Here is a 15,583-nt window from a genome sequence, read left to right on the forward strand (position 1 = left end):
GACCAGTTACTCCCATGTGCTCCTCCAGTCCTGTACCTCCAAATCTTTCCCTCCCAACCCTGTGATCTTCCACAGGTCCCTCTTTTCCCCACCCTTCCTGTGCCTCTGCATTTTATTAACCAGTTACTGTGCTCATGGCCTTGTCCTAGATAGAACCACAGCCATGGGGACTACTCTCGAGTAGGAGAGCCCCATGTGAGACGTGAACTGTGTCCAACCTGGTTAGCTTGTATTTACCCCAGCACTTAGTACAATGCCTGGCACATAATAAGTACTTAATATCATAAAAAAAGAAATAAATACCATTGATTGACTGAGGAAAGAATCATGAAGGTGGACTTTAGGGACAGGAAGGAAAATTAGGGAAGGGGACGTTCCAACAGGAGAGAGAAAGATTGTTGACTGTTTGTGAGACAGGAGCCATAAAAGGCTGAGGGTAAGGGAAAAATACTTTTTATCTGGAAAATTTCAGGAAAATGCCAAAGGAATATTTACCTGGGAGTGGGGGTGGGGGGAATATATCGGTTGATTGAAATAATCAGGAGTTTTTCCAACGGCATATTTTCTAATTATTTAGGGCTCCTTGAGGGCAGGGAATGTATCTGTCAAATCTGTTGTACTGCACTCTCTCAGGCACTTAATACAGTGCTCTACACACAGCAAGCATTCAACAAATACCATTGACTGACTGATTGATAAGGCTATTGGCCCCGGTTAGCAGAGTGAGCTATGTGAAGGACTTGGTGAAAGGACTTGGAGAATGACTGAATGAAAGTCTGGAAAAACCCAGACTGTTGACAAGAAGGATCATTAATACATACATGATACGTAAAGATCTTAACCTGCAAAGACGTTAAAACATATATTCCCAGGAGATAATTGATTGGACTTTGCATTTGAAAAATTGGCACAATCCATTTGGAATGCTGGTCCCTTCTATAATTTATGAATTTAGTGGATTAAGAAGTAGGTGGGGGTTGGGGGTGGTGAGGAAAGTGGACCCTGTTAAGCTTTCCTGACAAAGAATTAGGAAGATGGCAGGGGGTTTTCACTCTCTCCCTGATAATGGAGGTAGAAAGAGGAAAAGAGAAATCCTGCATGGTTTCATTACTCCTCTGCCTGGACATAAACGTTTGAGGTCCTTTGGAGCACTGGAATTTAAGATTCTATGGGAGACAACAGGAGTTAACCCCTGATGTCATCATTCAATGTACCAAAGTTACCATCCCCAGATTAGTAGGAGGACAGACCAGATAAATGTTTGAGGGTCCTTGGAAGGCTGGCATTTAAGATTCTATGGGAGATGCCAGGGGCTACCCCCATTATTGCTGAAGGTGAAAAAATCATCAGCCCCAAATTAAGGGATCTTTTTCACTAGAAGCAGTTTTAATACCCTCAAAGCTGAAATGAGTAGAGGACAATGTCCTGTCTTGTCTTATGCCAGCGAGTCGTCTCTGATCCATAGCGACACCATGGACATATCTCTCCCAGAATACCCCATCTCCATCTGCAATCGTTCTGGTAGAGGATCAATAGAGTCACTTAAACCCAAGTCCTGTATTTAAAAATGTCATTTTACTGCCATGCATTGACCCGGAAAAGGTGATTTAAAAAAAAACTTCGCAATGTAGTACTTTAGTGTCTTCTAAAACCATCCCTTTTCTACATTACAATCAGCTAAAGATTATGTGACTTCAAGATGAGAGAGGCGTGATGGACTTCAATCTTCATGCTTTTGCCATTACCCTTTGCTCAGCACATCTCCTCTGAAAATAGTTGAGAATTTATCCAATTACTAAGAAAAGCATTTTTAATCCTTAGTCAAGAGCTTAGCACAGTGCTCTGCACACCATAAGCACTCAATAAATAGCATTGATTGATTGGTTAAATAAATGCTATAACTACTCCTGCACTTCCAATGCCAAAAGAAACAGGAATTGTTAATCTCATCCAGCCACTTCCTAAATTATGTCGTTTTAGAGGTGTTGAGTGATTTCTATATCTGTGCTGCATTTCAAAAATTGGGATAATAAAAAAGGGAGAAATTGGGGAAAAAGAAATAGAAATTCCTGACTGCTTTACAGAATGAATAATTCAATATGAGACAGGCTATGAATCTAGGCTTTTGAGCACAACAAATCATACATTCAGGAAAGACTTTTAATAATATTCTCTATAGCTGCTTTTCCCCTTTTCCTAAAACAGTCAAATCAATCTTGTGAAAAATCAATCAGCATAAGAAAAACCAGGTTAAAAACTGACTTCTAAAATGTCTGTGTGAAATACCATTCAACCTTTTGACCTGACACCTTTTACACACAGATGTTTTACTCTGATTTGGTGAGAGCTAAGAAATAGTGAGAGTGAAAAAATAGTCAGAGCGAGGAAATGGCAGATTTCATTTGATCTTCACTAAGAAATCACTGCGTGGTAATTGTGCTTAGCAAGAGCTTCCAAGAGAACAAAGAGAGAAGAAATAGAAAAATGAAAAAGACTTAATTAATGCTTCCTTCCCTCTTTTTCCCCACAGACAAAAAAATAGTTCTATTTGGTTGCTGTCTCCTACTTGTAATTGTTAGCACAAAGCAACTTCTGGTCATCCCTTTAGATTGAAACAAATAACGGACAACGTACGGCAGGGTTTCTAGATGTCCTACCCAAAGCATAAAGGACTGCTTGTTAAAGGGAGGTGAATGGAGAATTCTGGGAAAGAGCCCCATGGTGGCTCTAAGGGGGAACATGGGTGCCGTCGGGGCCCGCCCTCCCAGCCCCCACAAAGACGGCTTACCTCTCGCAGAAAGTGTGCAGACAGGGGAGTACCTTGGGATTCTTGTAGCGCTCCAGGCATATGCTGCAAATCAGAAACTGCTTGTCAATCTGACGCACCACGGGACTTGGGATGTTGGAGCCTTCACTGGCCATCCTAGACCATTGACATATGGGTCCAGTTCCCTTCTACCCTGCACTCTGCTGCAACAAGAGGGAAACTCCCATCAGGAAGATGAGGAAGGTTTAAATCACCCAGAAATGCCAATTCAATCATTGTGATCACCGTGTTAATCAGGCTGAGACCAACTCAGAGACCCTGCAATGCAAACCAGAGCCGCGGAAGGGGGGGGAGTGGGTCTCTCCCCATGCCCCCCCTCCACCACACACACACACACACACACACACCACTCACCAGCCATCTTCTCCCCAATTCTCCACCTGCTTCCCATCCGAGTCTTGGTGTGCCCTGCTCTCCCTTAATGCAGCTATCTGGACTTGATGAGGAGCTGTGGCAGGGGAGGAGACAGCAGTAGCATCTTTCATGCTGTTGTCTAAGTCAGTGCAGGCCAGCTACACAGTTCCCACCCACCTCCCAAAATACTCCCCCCACCCAACCCAGTGTAGCTTCAGAGGTTGCAGCTTGCTCTTTCCCTACACAGGAGCGCTAACCCAATAGAAAAATACACTCTCGTATTAAACCTATGCAGCTCTAGGTCTCAAGAGCTGCACAGATATGTTCCCTTTCACCATCTCTCCAGGGTCTTGTTGGAAATCTTTTATTCCTGTTCCGCACATGGAAAAACTCGAGTTCAGGGAGGTTAAATGACTTTGTGGGAATCAAAACAAATGTACAGATAGAGCAAAATAGATACTGAGTCTCCTGCCTTCTGATCCGGTATTCAGTGTGCTGGCTCAAGCTGCCTCTTTTTTTCAGGCTAGAATTCCAGTTTAGACAAGACCTGGAGCAGAATTTGTTTCAATCAAATGGTTCGTATTCATTGAACTGAAATTATTGGACCCAAAATTGGTAATCCCCAGCTTTGCTTTGTGTGTTATAACGGCTACTTTCCTTGACAAGTGAAATTCCTGATTATTCCGCCACATGTGAAATGCATTAAAAGCCATGGACCATGCCACAGGCAGACAAATTGCTTAAAGCCCCTGGAATTTTAAAGTTCCCAAATAGACGTCCTCAAATCCACTCCGGCTCTAGGGAATCTCAGATGGAAGACAAGCAAAATTCTGCAAAATGAGGGGAAATTGATTAGGCAGAATAGGACAGTGGGCTTGGTCTCCACTTGGAGAGAGAAATGTTGAATGAGAAGAGTTAGAAAGCATTGTGAAAAGAGATTTCCGGGTGAATTGAAGCTGCCAATATGGACATCAGACATTGCATTGGGAAGGAAAGTTTGCGAGAAAACTTCCTGCTCCCCAGTAAAGTGATTCGGAGGTTTCGATAGTCCTCTGCTTCAGACATCAAAAAGCATTAAATGCCCATGTGTGGGCATGGTGTGGGCTGAAAGCAGAGCAGATCACTCAATAGGTGCCATCCATGTCCTCTAAGAATTTAGGATCCAAGCAGCGGCAGAGTCCCTGCCTAAAGTGTGAATTTGGGGAAAGCGGCACTGAAAAACAACAAAAACAAAAGGGACACTGGGATAAAATTATAATGATGATTTTAATAATAATATGCTTATTTTGACAAGTACTGTACTAAGCACTGGGGTAGATACAATACCTTGTCCCCTCCTAACTCACCTTGCTACTCTCCTTCTACAGCCTAGCCCATACACTTCGCTCCTCTACTGCTAACCTTCTCACTATGCCTCAGTCTTGCCTGTCTCACCATCAGCCCATGTCTCACATCCTGCCTGAAGGCACATCTCCTCCAAGAGGCCTTCCCAGACTAGACCCCCCCTTTCTTTTTCTCCCACTCCCTTCTGCATTGCACTGACTTCCTCCCTTTGTTCTTCCCCCTTCCCAGCCCCACTGCACTTATGTACATATCTGTAATTTATTTATTTGTATTGATATCTGTCTCTCCCCTCTAGCCTGTAAGCTCACTGTGGGCAAGGAATGTGTCTGTTTATTGTTGTATTGTACTTTCCCAAGTGCTTAGTACATTACTCAGTATGGCTCAGTGAAAAGAGCGTGGGTTTCGGAATCAGAGGTCATGGGTTCGATTCTCAGCTCTGCCACTTAGCTGGGTGACTGTGGGCAAGTCACTTAACTTCTCTGTGCCTCAGTTACCTCATCTGTAAAATGGGGATTATCTGTGAGCCTCACGTGGGACAAACTGATTACCCTGTATCTGCCCCGTGCTTAGAACAGTGCTCGGCACATAGTAAGCGCTTAACTTCCCAGACTGAGCTCCCCTTCTCCCTCTACTCCCTCTACCACCCCCCCTTCACTTCTCCGCATCTTAACCCTCTTTTCCCCCCCATCTCCCTCTGCTCCTCCCCCTCTCCCTTCCCATCCCCTCAGCACTGAACTCGTCTGCTCAACTGGATATATTTTCATTACCCTATTTATTTTGTTAATGAAATGTACATCGCCTTGATTCTATTTAGTTGCCATTGTTTTTACGAGATGTTCTTCCCCTTGACTCTATTTATTGCCATCGTTCTTGTCTGTCTGTCTCCCCCGATTAGACTGTAAGCCCGTCAAACGGCAGGGACTGTCTCTATCTGTTGCCGACTTGTTCATTCCAAGCGCTTAGTACAGTGCTCTGCACATAGTAAGCGCTCAATAAATACTATTGAATGAACAAATACCAACATTATTATTACTCTGCACATAGTAAGTGCTCAATACATATGATTAAATGAATGAGGTTAGACCCAGGTCCTGTCCTACATGAGGTTCACAGTCTAAGAAGGAGGGAGAACAGGGATTGAATCCCCATTTTACAGATGAGGAAACTGAGACACAAAGAAGTGAAGTGACTCTCCCTAGGTCATGCATCAGTAGGCAAGTGGCATAGTTGGGATTAGAATTCAGACCCTCTGATCCTGGGTCTGTGCTCTTTCAGCTAGGCCACTGTGGGAATGTTGGGAAGAAGTTCTGCTCTGCAGAAGATGTGGAATAGGAGTGTACAGACACTTGACGGGGAGAGATGTTTCATGATGGATCATGGCTTTGAAGCCAGCCCGATCAGGACAGTCTCAGAGGAAAACAGAACCTCCTTGACTGTAGGATCTCTACTTTATTAGCAGGGCTAACATCAGAGCAGTACAAATTGAAACAATTGAAGAAAGCAGGAAAAATGAAGATGCCGGGAAAAAATCCAGCCCAGACCAATGGAAGCATAGAGTATTCATTAATGCAGGGGAAAATAAATTAAAGGAAAATATTAACAAGATACATAAGTAGAATAGAGTGGTGGCGGAAATCAGAACTAATCATTGCCTTATTAATTGAAGTCTGTGAGGTAAATACAATTCCATGCAAAGAAATCCTACACTGGCAATTATCTTAGAAGAAGCAAAAAACTCATTTTCTATTTCTGGCATCATATCGAATCATATGCTTTTCATTTAAAGAGCCTTCTTTATCCTCTCTGTGGCAAGGAGAAGCAGCATGGCCTAGAGAGAAGCAGCATGGTCTAGTGGATAAAACATGGAAACGAGAGTCAGAGGGACCTGGGTTCTAGTTCTGCCTCTACCACTTGTCTGCTGTGTGACCCTGGGCAAATCTCTTTACTTCTCTGTGTCTTAGTTCCCTAATCTGCAAAATGGGGATTAAGACCATGAGCCTCATGTGGGAGGGTGACTATGTCCAACATGATTAGCTTGTATCCCAGTGCTTAGTACAATGTTTTGCACATAGTAAGCACTTAATACCATCATTATTAGTAGTAGTAGTACAGTGCCTGGCACATAGTCAGAGTTTAACAAATGCCATAAAAAAAGAGAGGGAGGCCTAGGATGGTGAATGTCTTCCCAGTCTGTCAAGGAAATGCAGAGTATGAAAGAAAGCTAAAGGAGAGATGGAGGAGCGAGAGACAGCTCTGTTACACACACAGATACACATATTTCCAGTTTTCTAAGGTTTAGACTCCTCTGGAAAATGGCCACTACATGTGGCTGGTGGCTAGATGCCCACTCTACACAAACCCAAGGTGGCCAGTGAAGGACCTTAAATAATTTGATCCTGAGATGTTTGTGACATCACCAATGGTGCACTGCTATGCAGCGTGATTTGACTGAAGACAAATCACAGGAGAGATATCATTAGCTTCTGCCCCAGTTTTGGAGGTGGGAAGAACAGCATTGTTAGCTTGTCCCACACTTCTGATTTGGAAGTGGATCAGTTAGACCCCAATTGGCAGCTCCACACATTGCCCCTTACCAGTTGGGGCCAAACGAAATCCTCTCAGGTGCCACCAAGGTGTGGACACGAGCTGTGGTCTCCAAAATGTGAATGGGGGTGAAGTCCAATGGTTGAGAATGGGAGGAGGGCACTTGCTGTAGTTCTCACAACACAAAGAGGGCTGAGTATGAGTAACAATCAGAACTTGGGGCGATGGCTGCTTAGGTGACTGAACTCATGTGGTCCTTGGCACACACAGTTGGGTGGGGATGAGCTATAGGGGTGGGAAGCTGAGGGGCAGGGGCAAAGGCGAGGCAGTGAAAGGAGGCATTTGCACCTTCTCTCTCCTTCTTTCTCTTCCTACTCCTTTTGTCCCCACACCCTCTTTCTCCTTTCCTTACTTGAACACTCAAATCCCTGCCTCCCATGGTCTTCCCCCTTACAGTTCCACCCCCAAGTTCACTCCCATGCTTAAAATGAAAAGCTGGTGCCCCCAGATGTGATGAAGTCATAGGGTAACCATTGTGCAGAAGTCCCTGAATCAACCCAAAAGTAGAGAGATTCTCTCGGGGATCATGATCATCCCCCAATGCTCCAGAAGGCTTAGTGGTTAGAGCACGTGCCCGAGAGTCAGAAGGACCTGGGTTCTAATCCCAGCTCCACCACATGTCTGCTATGTGACCTTGGGCAAGTCACTTCACTTCTCTCAGCCTCAGTTACCTCATCTGGGATAACTGATGGGGGAGATTGTGAGCCCCTTCTGGGACAAGGATTGTATCCAACCTGATAGATTTGTATCTACTCCAGTGCTCAGACCAGTGCTTGGCACATAGTAAGCACTTAATAAGTACCATAATTATTATTATTAACCCCTGCACTCCCCTGCCAGGTCCATGTCAATGGGGACACATGCCTCAGCCACATAAAGGGAGGTTGGGCACTGAAAGTTAAGCATATAGCATACAAAAGAAGTCCGTCTCCCCATATGGACTGGGGCAGGGATCATGTCTACCAACTCTATTGAATTGTACATCACCAATCGCTTAGTACAGTGCTCTGCACACAGTAAGTACCCCATAAGTATGGTTGATTGACTGATTGAAATAGCTCTCAGTGCCATTTCTGTAGCAGATGAGAGGGCAAGTCAGCTAAAAATGGTCATGTGCCCTATGAAACTGGATGAATGGCCACCCCACCACAATAATTCTTGTAGCTGCCCAGTGTTTAGTACAGTGTCTGGCACGTAGTAAGACACTTAACAAATGCTATAAGAAAATGCTGTTCCATTTGGTTTTGGCCTTTTGGGTTTCCTGGTATTTATTCACAGGCTTCGGCCTTTCCTGTTCTGTTCTGTGGGAATCCCCACTAAGATGATAATGACAGTGGGCACACTGTGCTGACTTCCCTAAGAAATCCAGAATCCTCTGGGACCCCCTAATCAGAATTAGCAATAGTTCAAGATTCAACAAACCAATTACAATGACAAGGAAGTGTTTAATCAAAGAGAAACCATGTTTTATCACTCATAGCAGCTGATGCGTGTTATTAGTGAAGACTAAATGATGGAATGAAAAGGGCACAAAAAATGTGAAGAAATGAACCAGGGACCCATTTAAAAATAGATTCAATTAAGCCAACCCTATTTAAGAGGGACATCTGTCAATTGAGAGAGCAGATACTGCATATTTCCTTACTGTAGTAAATATACAATCAGCATTGGCAGCGGCAGGGAAAAGAGAAGAAACAAGAAAAAATAAACCAGTGAAGGAAACCTATTGGATTCAGCAGGGAGATGTAGATGTTCCCTTTAGTAACACTGTCATCAACTCAGACTCCTTGGTTTCTCATCTTTTAGGTTAAACAAAACGTAGGAAGAAACACTAAGCACAGACAGTCACACTTAAAAGGACAAACATGCTTTTTTTCCAAAACAGAACTCAGTTCTGTTGTGAATGCCAAACCTATACATCAGTACAAGCAAGGGGCATGATGAAAAAACAACAAAAAAGAAAAGCTATTTCAGCTGGATCTTGGTAATTTACCATTTGGCTTAGCTAGCTGGGGATATTCTACTTTGATACGAGTTAGTTTTGTCAAAAAGAGTATTTTTCTTTTGGAGATTTCAGATGGCAGGGGCAGAATAACATATAAATATTTGTATAAAATACTCGAAGTCAAAAGCTTCTGCTTTAGAGCAAAAATAATCAGGTTGAATTTTGGAGTAAAAGTCAATCGTTTTTACTCTCAACTCAAAAGTATTCTCTCCCCAGTTGGTCTCAATGTAATCATCCTTGAACATTTTACAGTGGAAGAGACAAGTTTAAAAATTAAGTGACATTAAATTTTAAAACCTTAATGTACCTTCAGGATTTGTCTACTCAGAGAATATGAGATTGGGTGAAACTGCTGAGGTATGAGTGCAAAGCATTTCTCAAAGAGGCACAGTGATATCTTTACTTAGTATAAATTCAATCCAATAGCTACTTTACCTTCATGAGCAAAATAAAATCTTTTTCCTTTTATAAATGTAAGTACTGTTAAGATGAATTCTAGACTTTATGCCCATTTAAAAAATGCCAAATGTACCCATAAAAATGACTTTGTACATACATTGTTTGGTTATAACCTAAACGAGTAGTCAGGAAGCGCCACTTAGTTTAATTCAAATAAAGAAATCAAAACATTGCATTATAGATTCTTTTTTGATGATTCAATTCATTTTAAAATGTACATTATAAATAATTTATTTCTTTCTGAGAGAAATTAGAAGGAAGCTCTCAGATGCTGAAACCGGAGATCGAGCCTCTCCTCATTTCAATGCAAAGGAATACGCCTTTATCATACGCAAGAAACTTCCCATTGTGTTCTAGAGAGGGGCGTGCATTATTTAGCATTTCAAATCTTTAGGATTTAGAAAAGAGCTATCAAAGGATCAGGGTTAAAATTAATGACAATCACAAGAGAAGGGTGGTTAGAATTTTGCAAATTCTAAAATCCGGAGTAGATTCCCTAAAAAAAAAAATCCTTAGAAACCTGAACACCAGTTGACTCCTACATATTCTCAGAAAGAAAGAAAGAAAGAAACAGTGTAATTCCAATTAATAGAACTACTGACTTATTTCAGAGAAACAAATTGATAAAGAAAAATATCAGAATGATCAGAGGCCCCATTGTCATTGGCTAAACAACGGTTTGGAGTAAAAATCTTCATCTAGAAATGTTTTAACTATAATGCCGCCCTCCTAAAAATCCCTGTTTCTTTGTAAATATTCTCCACACCTCTTTGAAAAAAAAAAAGGAAGAAAAAGAACTCCATGACATAAAGATGAAAATGCAGGTTTGGCCGGCAGTATCACACCCAGTCAGGGACTCTATTGCATCAGGGTTTTCACAGAATTCCACACAGATCAGAGACTATTTCATCTTTGTGGTAGAGAGAATTGTCAAAAAAAAAAAGTCTACAATAAATACTGCAAGTTCGTTTGTTACTTATCAGTGTATTCAGAGCCCAGAGCGGTTGATTCATGCATTATGAATGAATGGGTTTCCAAGGTAACTGGAGCAATGAAACTATCAGGTCCTGAATTCTATAGGCATGGGGGTAGAGGGCGGGGATTACTCAAAATGTTCCTTTACATACTAAAGTGTGGGAGACGGAATTCAGTAAATGAGATTCCATCCTTGTTTTTCGGCTCAAAGCAATAAATACCTTTCATCGGCTACCACATTATCTTAAAAGCCAGTCTGTTTCAAACCACTCAAGGTAAAAAATACATAGAAAAATCAAGAATAGCAATAATAAAATCTAGTCAACTCACATTAGAGACTTGAAAAGAACAATCTTGCACGCCTTCCTCCCCACTGGTTAATCTGGTGCCTTTGTTTAAAAAAGAAAAAAAACACACCCAGCAAGTCTTTTCTATTTTCTAGTTAACGGAACATGCAGCATTATTCCAAAAAAAAAAAAAAAGGGAAAAAAAGGGCCAGTACAGAACAGGAGGAGAGATCAGATATCCACCTGGCATAACAGTGAGAAAATCCGAACAATTAAAACCTACCCATCTTTGTAGACAAATAGATTAATCAACGCAGCAAAGTATTAAATCCTCTCAAGGCTGTAGCTGCAGTCTCGTAGTAATCCAAATGGACAAAGCATATTTCTGTTAATATCTCAAGTTTGCAAGCAACGTGTAAAAAAGACAGTTCAAGATTCGCTGTCATGCAGCCCAGCCATTATTAGAGGCAACAAGCTTTTGCCCTAAGTAGTGATGCTCCAATTCATGAAGAGGACAGATGGAAAGAAAAATGGAGGAAGTAAGAAGAGGCCCAGAGAAATCGTCATTAATTTTTTTCTGGGTCATTAACAAGTGGGAGACCCCCTTCAGGATTCAAACCAATCAATCTTTATTTAGTACATCTTTTTCTCACTCAGCTTGTGTGGAAAAGACTGCAGCAAGCCGTGCAAGGAATTGTGGGATAGGGATGCAGCAGAGAGCTGCAATGAGATTCGCTGTTTTTTTTCCTCCTCTCTGAGTCAGCAATCAGCTGTTTCAATGTTCAGTGCTGGACCATTGAATTTGGTCACCAGTATGTTATTACCGGATTAGCAGGAGGGGACGGCGACAGGACTGCATCCTGTATGTCCACAGAGCCGGGAAAGCACTGCAAATGCTACTCACAAATGAGAATAAGGAGTTCACTTGGACAGGGAGAAAGTGCAGGTAGCTGACATATCAGAACAAACATTGCTCTTTGTTTTCCTAGGAATAAGATTAAATATTACTTCATTATGAAAATTTCAATTTTACATGCTTCCAAGCAAACAGAGAGTATGCATACACGTCTTCTACGTATCCCTCAGTGAGAGTTTCAGACAGATTCAGAATTCTGATGAAATCAGGGTAGGTGGCAAGCATAAAGAAAGAAAGGAAAAGAAAAGCTAAGCAATTTCTCTCCTTGGAAGTTAAACTAAGAAGATTAAACTGAGAAGATCCCAAAACAAGCCTGCTATTTTAAAATATTGTTTCTCTTCTTCCCAGGAGATCCTCACAGCCTAAAGAAGCATCATATAGGGAATCAATCTCCACTTTCTCCTTAATCCTTTGGTGAAAGCATAACTTGGGTGTAGTTAAGATATAAGAAACAAGGCCATATTCTAAATATCATGTCTGATTTTCATAATGGATCATTATAGAAACAGCATGGCAAAGCGAATAAAGCCAAGGCCTGAGAGTCAGAAAATCATGAGCTGTAATCCCAGCTCTGCCATTTGTCTGCTGTGTGATCTTGGGCAAGTCACTTCACTCCTCTGGGCCTCAGTTCCTTCATCTGGAAAATGGGGATTGAGACTCTAAGGCCCAACTGGGACAGGGACTGTGTCCAACTTGATTTGCTTGTATCCACCCCAGTGTTTAACACAGTGCCTGGCACATAGTAAGCACTTAACAAATACCACCATCATCATTTTTATTATTATAGCTGATCACAAAGGTGGTCATGAGTTTCATGAAAATGATCATAGATCAGCCAAATAAAATTGATGCTTCCCCATATTAACAAGTGGGACCTCTCTACACAAAATAACAGTTGCATACTTCAATCTATTTGCAGTTAAATTAATTGGTACACAAAATCAGAAAAATGCTTGTATTTCTTTGCAAATAGTCTGAAAACACACTATCAACAATATGGGCACTTGGATGTCAAATTTTAATACTATTTATTGAATGTCCATTGAGGCTATATGGCACCATGTCAAGTACAGTGGGGTTGAGGGCCCAGCCTCCCAGGAAATCCCAGTGTATTCACTTTTAGATTAATTCATTCAGTCATATTTATTGAGCAGTTACTGTGTGAAGAGCACTGTACTAAGTGCCCGGCATGTACAATTTGGCAACAGATAGAGACATTCCCTGTCCAACAACGGACTCACAGTCTACATAACACAGTAGGCACACAGAACAGTTACAGTATAAAGGTGGGATCATTGGTCACATCTATTTTATGCTTACACTTGCTGATAACATTTTCACCATCAGCAGTGAAATATTTGAATTCTGAAGGCCAATGTGTGCTGGTTTTCTCTGGCACAAAACATCCATCTCTCTCTGTCTCTCCCTTTCCATATTCTTGTCTTATGCTGTTGAGTTGCCTCTGATCCATAGTGACACCATGGGACACCTCTCTCTGCCTGCATTTGCAATCATTCTGGTAGTGTATCCTTGGTAAAAATCCAGAAATGGTTTACCATTGCTTCCTTCGGCTCAGTAAACTTGAGTCTCCACCCTCAACTCTCTCCCATGCTGCTGCTGCTCAGCACAGGTGAGTTTTGACATGTAGCAGATTGCCTTCCCGTCACTAGCCACTGACCAAACTAAGAATGGAATGGGTATGCCTCTCCCTCCCGGAGTCAAGAATGGTAGAAGACTGGAAACTCTCCAAGTGTGACCCTGAGAAGGCACCCTTTCCATATAAATGTATAGATATAGATGTATCTATAGTGATCCTAAGGTATCTGAAAAGGAGTCTGAGATTATCTTCCCTAATCGAAGGCTTTCTTTACAAAATAAATTCTGAATTGGCTCTGATTTTGGGAAGTGATATTCCAGGCCTGGGAAATGTATCAAAAGCAGATGGGATTGGAGAGTACAGGGAACAATAAGCAGTATTGAAACAGTACTGGAACAGTGAGGAGAAAGATGAGTTTAGCAGAGTCTCTCATTACCCAACAGGTAACTCCAATTCACTGAGAAAGTGTCCCGGGTGAGGCTTCTGGGTATTAGTGGCATTGTATGTCATCACTAGAGGACAAGATTAGGGGAAAGTCAGAGGTATGGACACTCTCCACTTCAGCTTTGAGAAAAATTTATTCTACAGGTTATCGGGTAAATACCCAAATTCCCTCTGGGTTAGCTCAACCCTGGAAGTCAAGATAGTGAAGAATTTCTTATCTTGAGGTTAAGACTTTAAAAGTGTGGCTTAGTGGAAAGAGCAAGGGCTTGGGAGTCAGAGGTTGTGAGTTCTAATCCCGGCTCTGCCACTTATCAGCTGTGGAACTTTGGACAAGTCACTTAATTTCTCTGTGCCTCATTTACCTCATCTGTAAAATGGGGATTAAGAATGTGAGCCCCATGTGGGACAACCTGATTATCTTGTATCGACCCAAGTGCCTAGAACAGTGCTTGGCACATAGTAAGCACTTAACAAATACCATCATCATCATTAACATAGAGGGTCACCCTAGCTTGTAATTTAGTTGAGACCGGGCATCTTGTTTACCAATTCTATGGTACTTTCCTAAGCACTTAGTGCAATCTAGGCATCAGAAGAGCTGGGTTCTAATCCCTACTCTGCCATTGCCTGCTGTGTGACCTTGGATAATTCACTTACCTTCTCTGTGTCTTAGTTCCTCAACTGTAATTTGGGGAAATGTCTACACTTAATCAAGGACTATCAGCCTAGTGTGGGCCAAGGACTGTATCTGGTCTGTTTATATTGTATCTATCCCAGCAATTAGTACAGTGACTGGCATGTGGTAAATCCTTAAATATCTCCATTATTATCACTACTGTTATTGTTATCATCAATATCCCCATCTGCAACCCAAAAGATAGAAAAGAACATGTTAAGTATCTGCCTGAATCAGTTGTCCCAGTTTAATTAATCTACAAAATGGTTTTGACCGAAGGACTGGGAATCAGAGACTGAACACTAATCCAAACTACAATTAAAGTAAAATGCAGCAGCTTTTTGTCGTCATCATTATCAACAACATTCAGGTCAGTTTCTTTAGCCTGAAACTGGGTGTGATTTCCCCCTCTTCTCTGGGTGATGGGGCGTTGCAAACAAAATAGCAGTGCCAAAAAATAATTGCTAAATAATCTGACTGTACTTGCCAAATAGCACTAGTTACTCTAAACCAGTCACACTGGAAGTTTGTGGTGGGGAAAGATGGGGAAGATAAAGAAAAAACTGAAAGGGGGGGTGGAGGTTCACTAGCATTTCTTGCTGGAGGCGAGAAAGAAACTTGAGAAAGAAACTTGAGAACCACTCTGAAGTAGAATTGGATTTCCATTCCTCCTTGCCAGGATTCCATAGCAGGCTTTGTTTCTTTCTCTGGAACTGCCTGGCTAATCATCACTGTTGGGTGAATCAAAAGAGATAGGGTCAAGGAAAATTAAACCAGAGAGCCAGGGTGGACCCTGTGTTTCTCCAGGGAGCCCAGTGACCTGGCAAATGTGCTGGGTCAAATGCTCCTTATGCTCTACTGCCTTCATCTTCCCAGGCCCAGTAGTGAGTCTAATTCCAGTCCAGTCCAGTGCTGGGGTCAGGGGGCTAAGCTAGGGAGGTGCAGGAAAATCCTTTGGCTCTGAAGCTGCCCTACAGTTGAATCGTGTCTTAGACCAAAGGACCTCAGGAAGGCTGGGCTTGTTCCAAGTCTCATCTGGTTCAGGTCATTCTAAGATAGGCCTAGGGGAAAAGATGTTTTAATCCAGACCACCCC

At 42.1% G+C, this 15,583-nt stretch overlaps 1 protein-coding gene across 1 annotated transcript in view; it reads right to left on the reverse strand.

Annotated features, from left to right (window-relative positions):
* Nucleotides 1-15,583, reverse strand: part of TRIM2 (tripartite motif containing 2) — a 54,994-nt gene that overhangs the window by 19,336 nt on the left and 20,075 nt on the right. The window contains 1 exon segment of the mRNA XM_029076978.2: nucleotides 2,789-2,970. Coding sequence (XP_028932811.1) covers nucleotides 2,789-2,922 — 134 coding nt within the window. The 5' untranslated portion in view covers nucleotides 2,923-2,970.

The sequence above is a fragment of the Ornithorhynchus anatinus genome, chromosome 12, assembly GCF_004115215.2.
Source record: "Ornithorhynchus anatinus isolate Pmale09 chromosome 12, mOrnAna1.pri.v4, whole genome shotgun sequence".
Lineage (NCBI taxonomy): Eukaryota > Metazoa > Chordata > Mammalia > Monotremata > Ornithorhynchidae > Ornithorhynchus > Ornithorhynchus anatinus.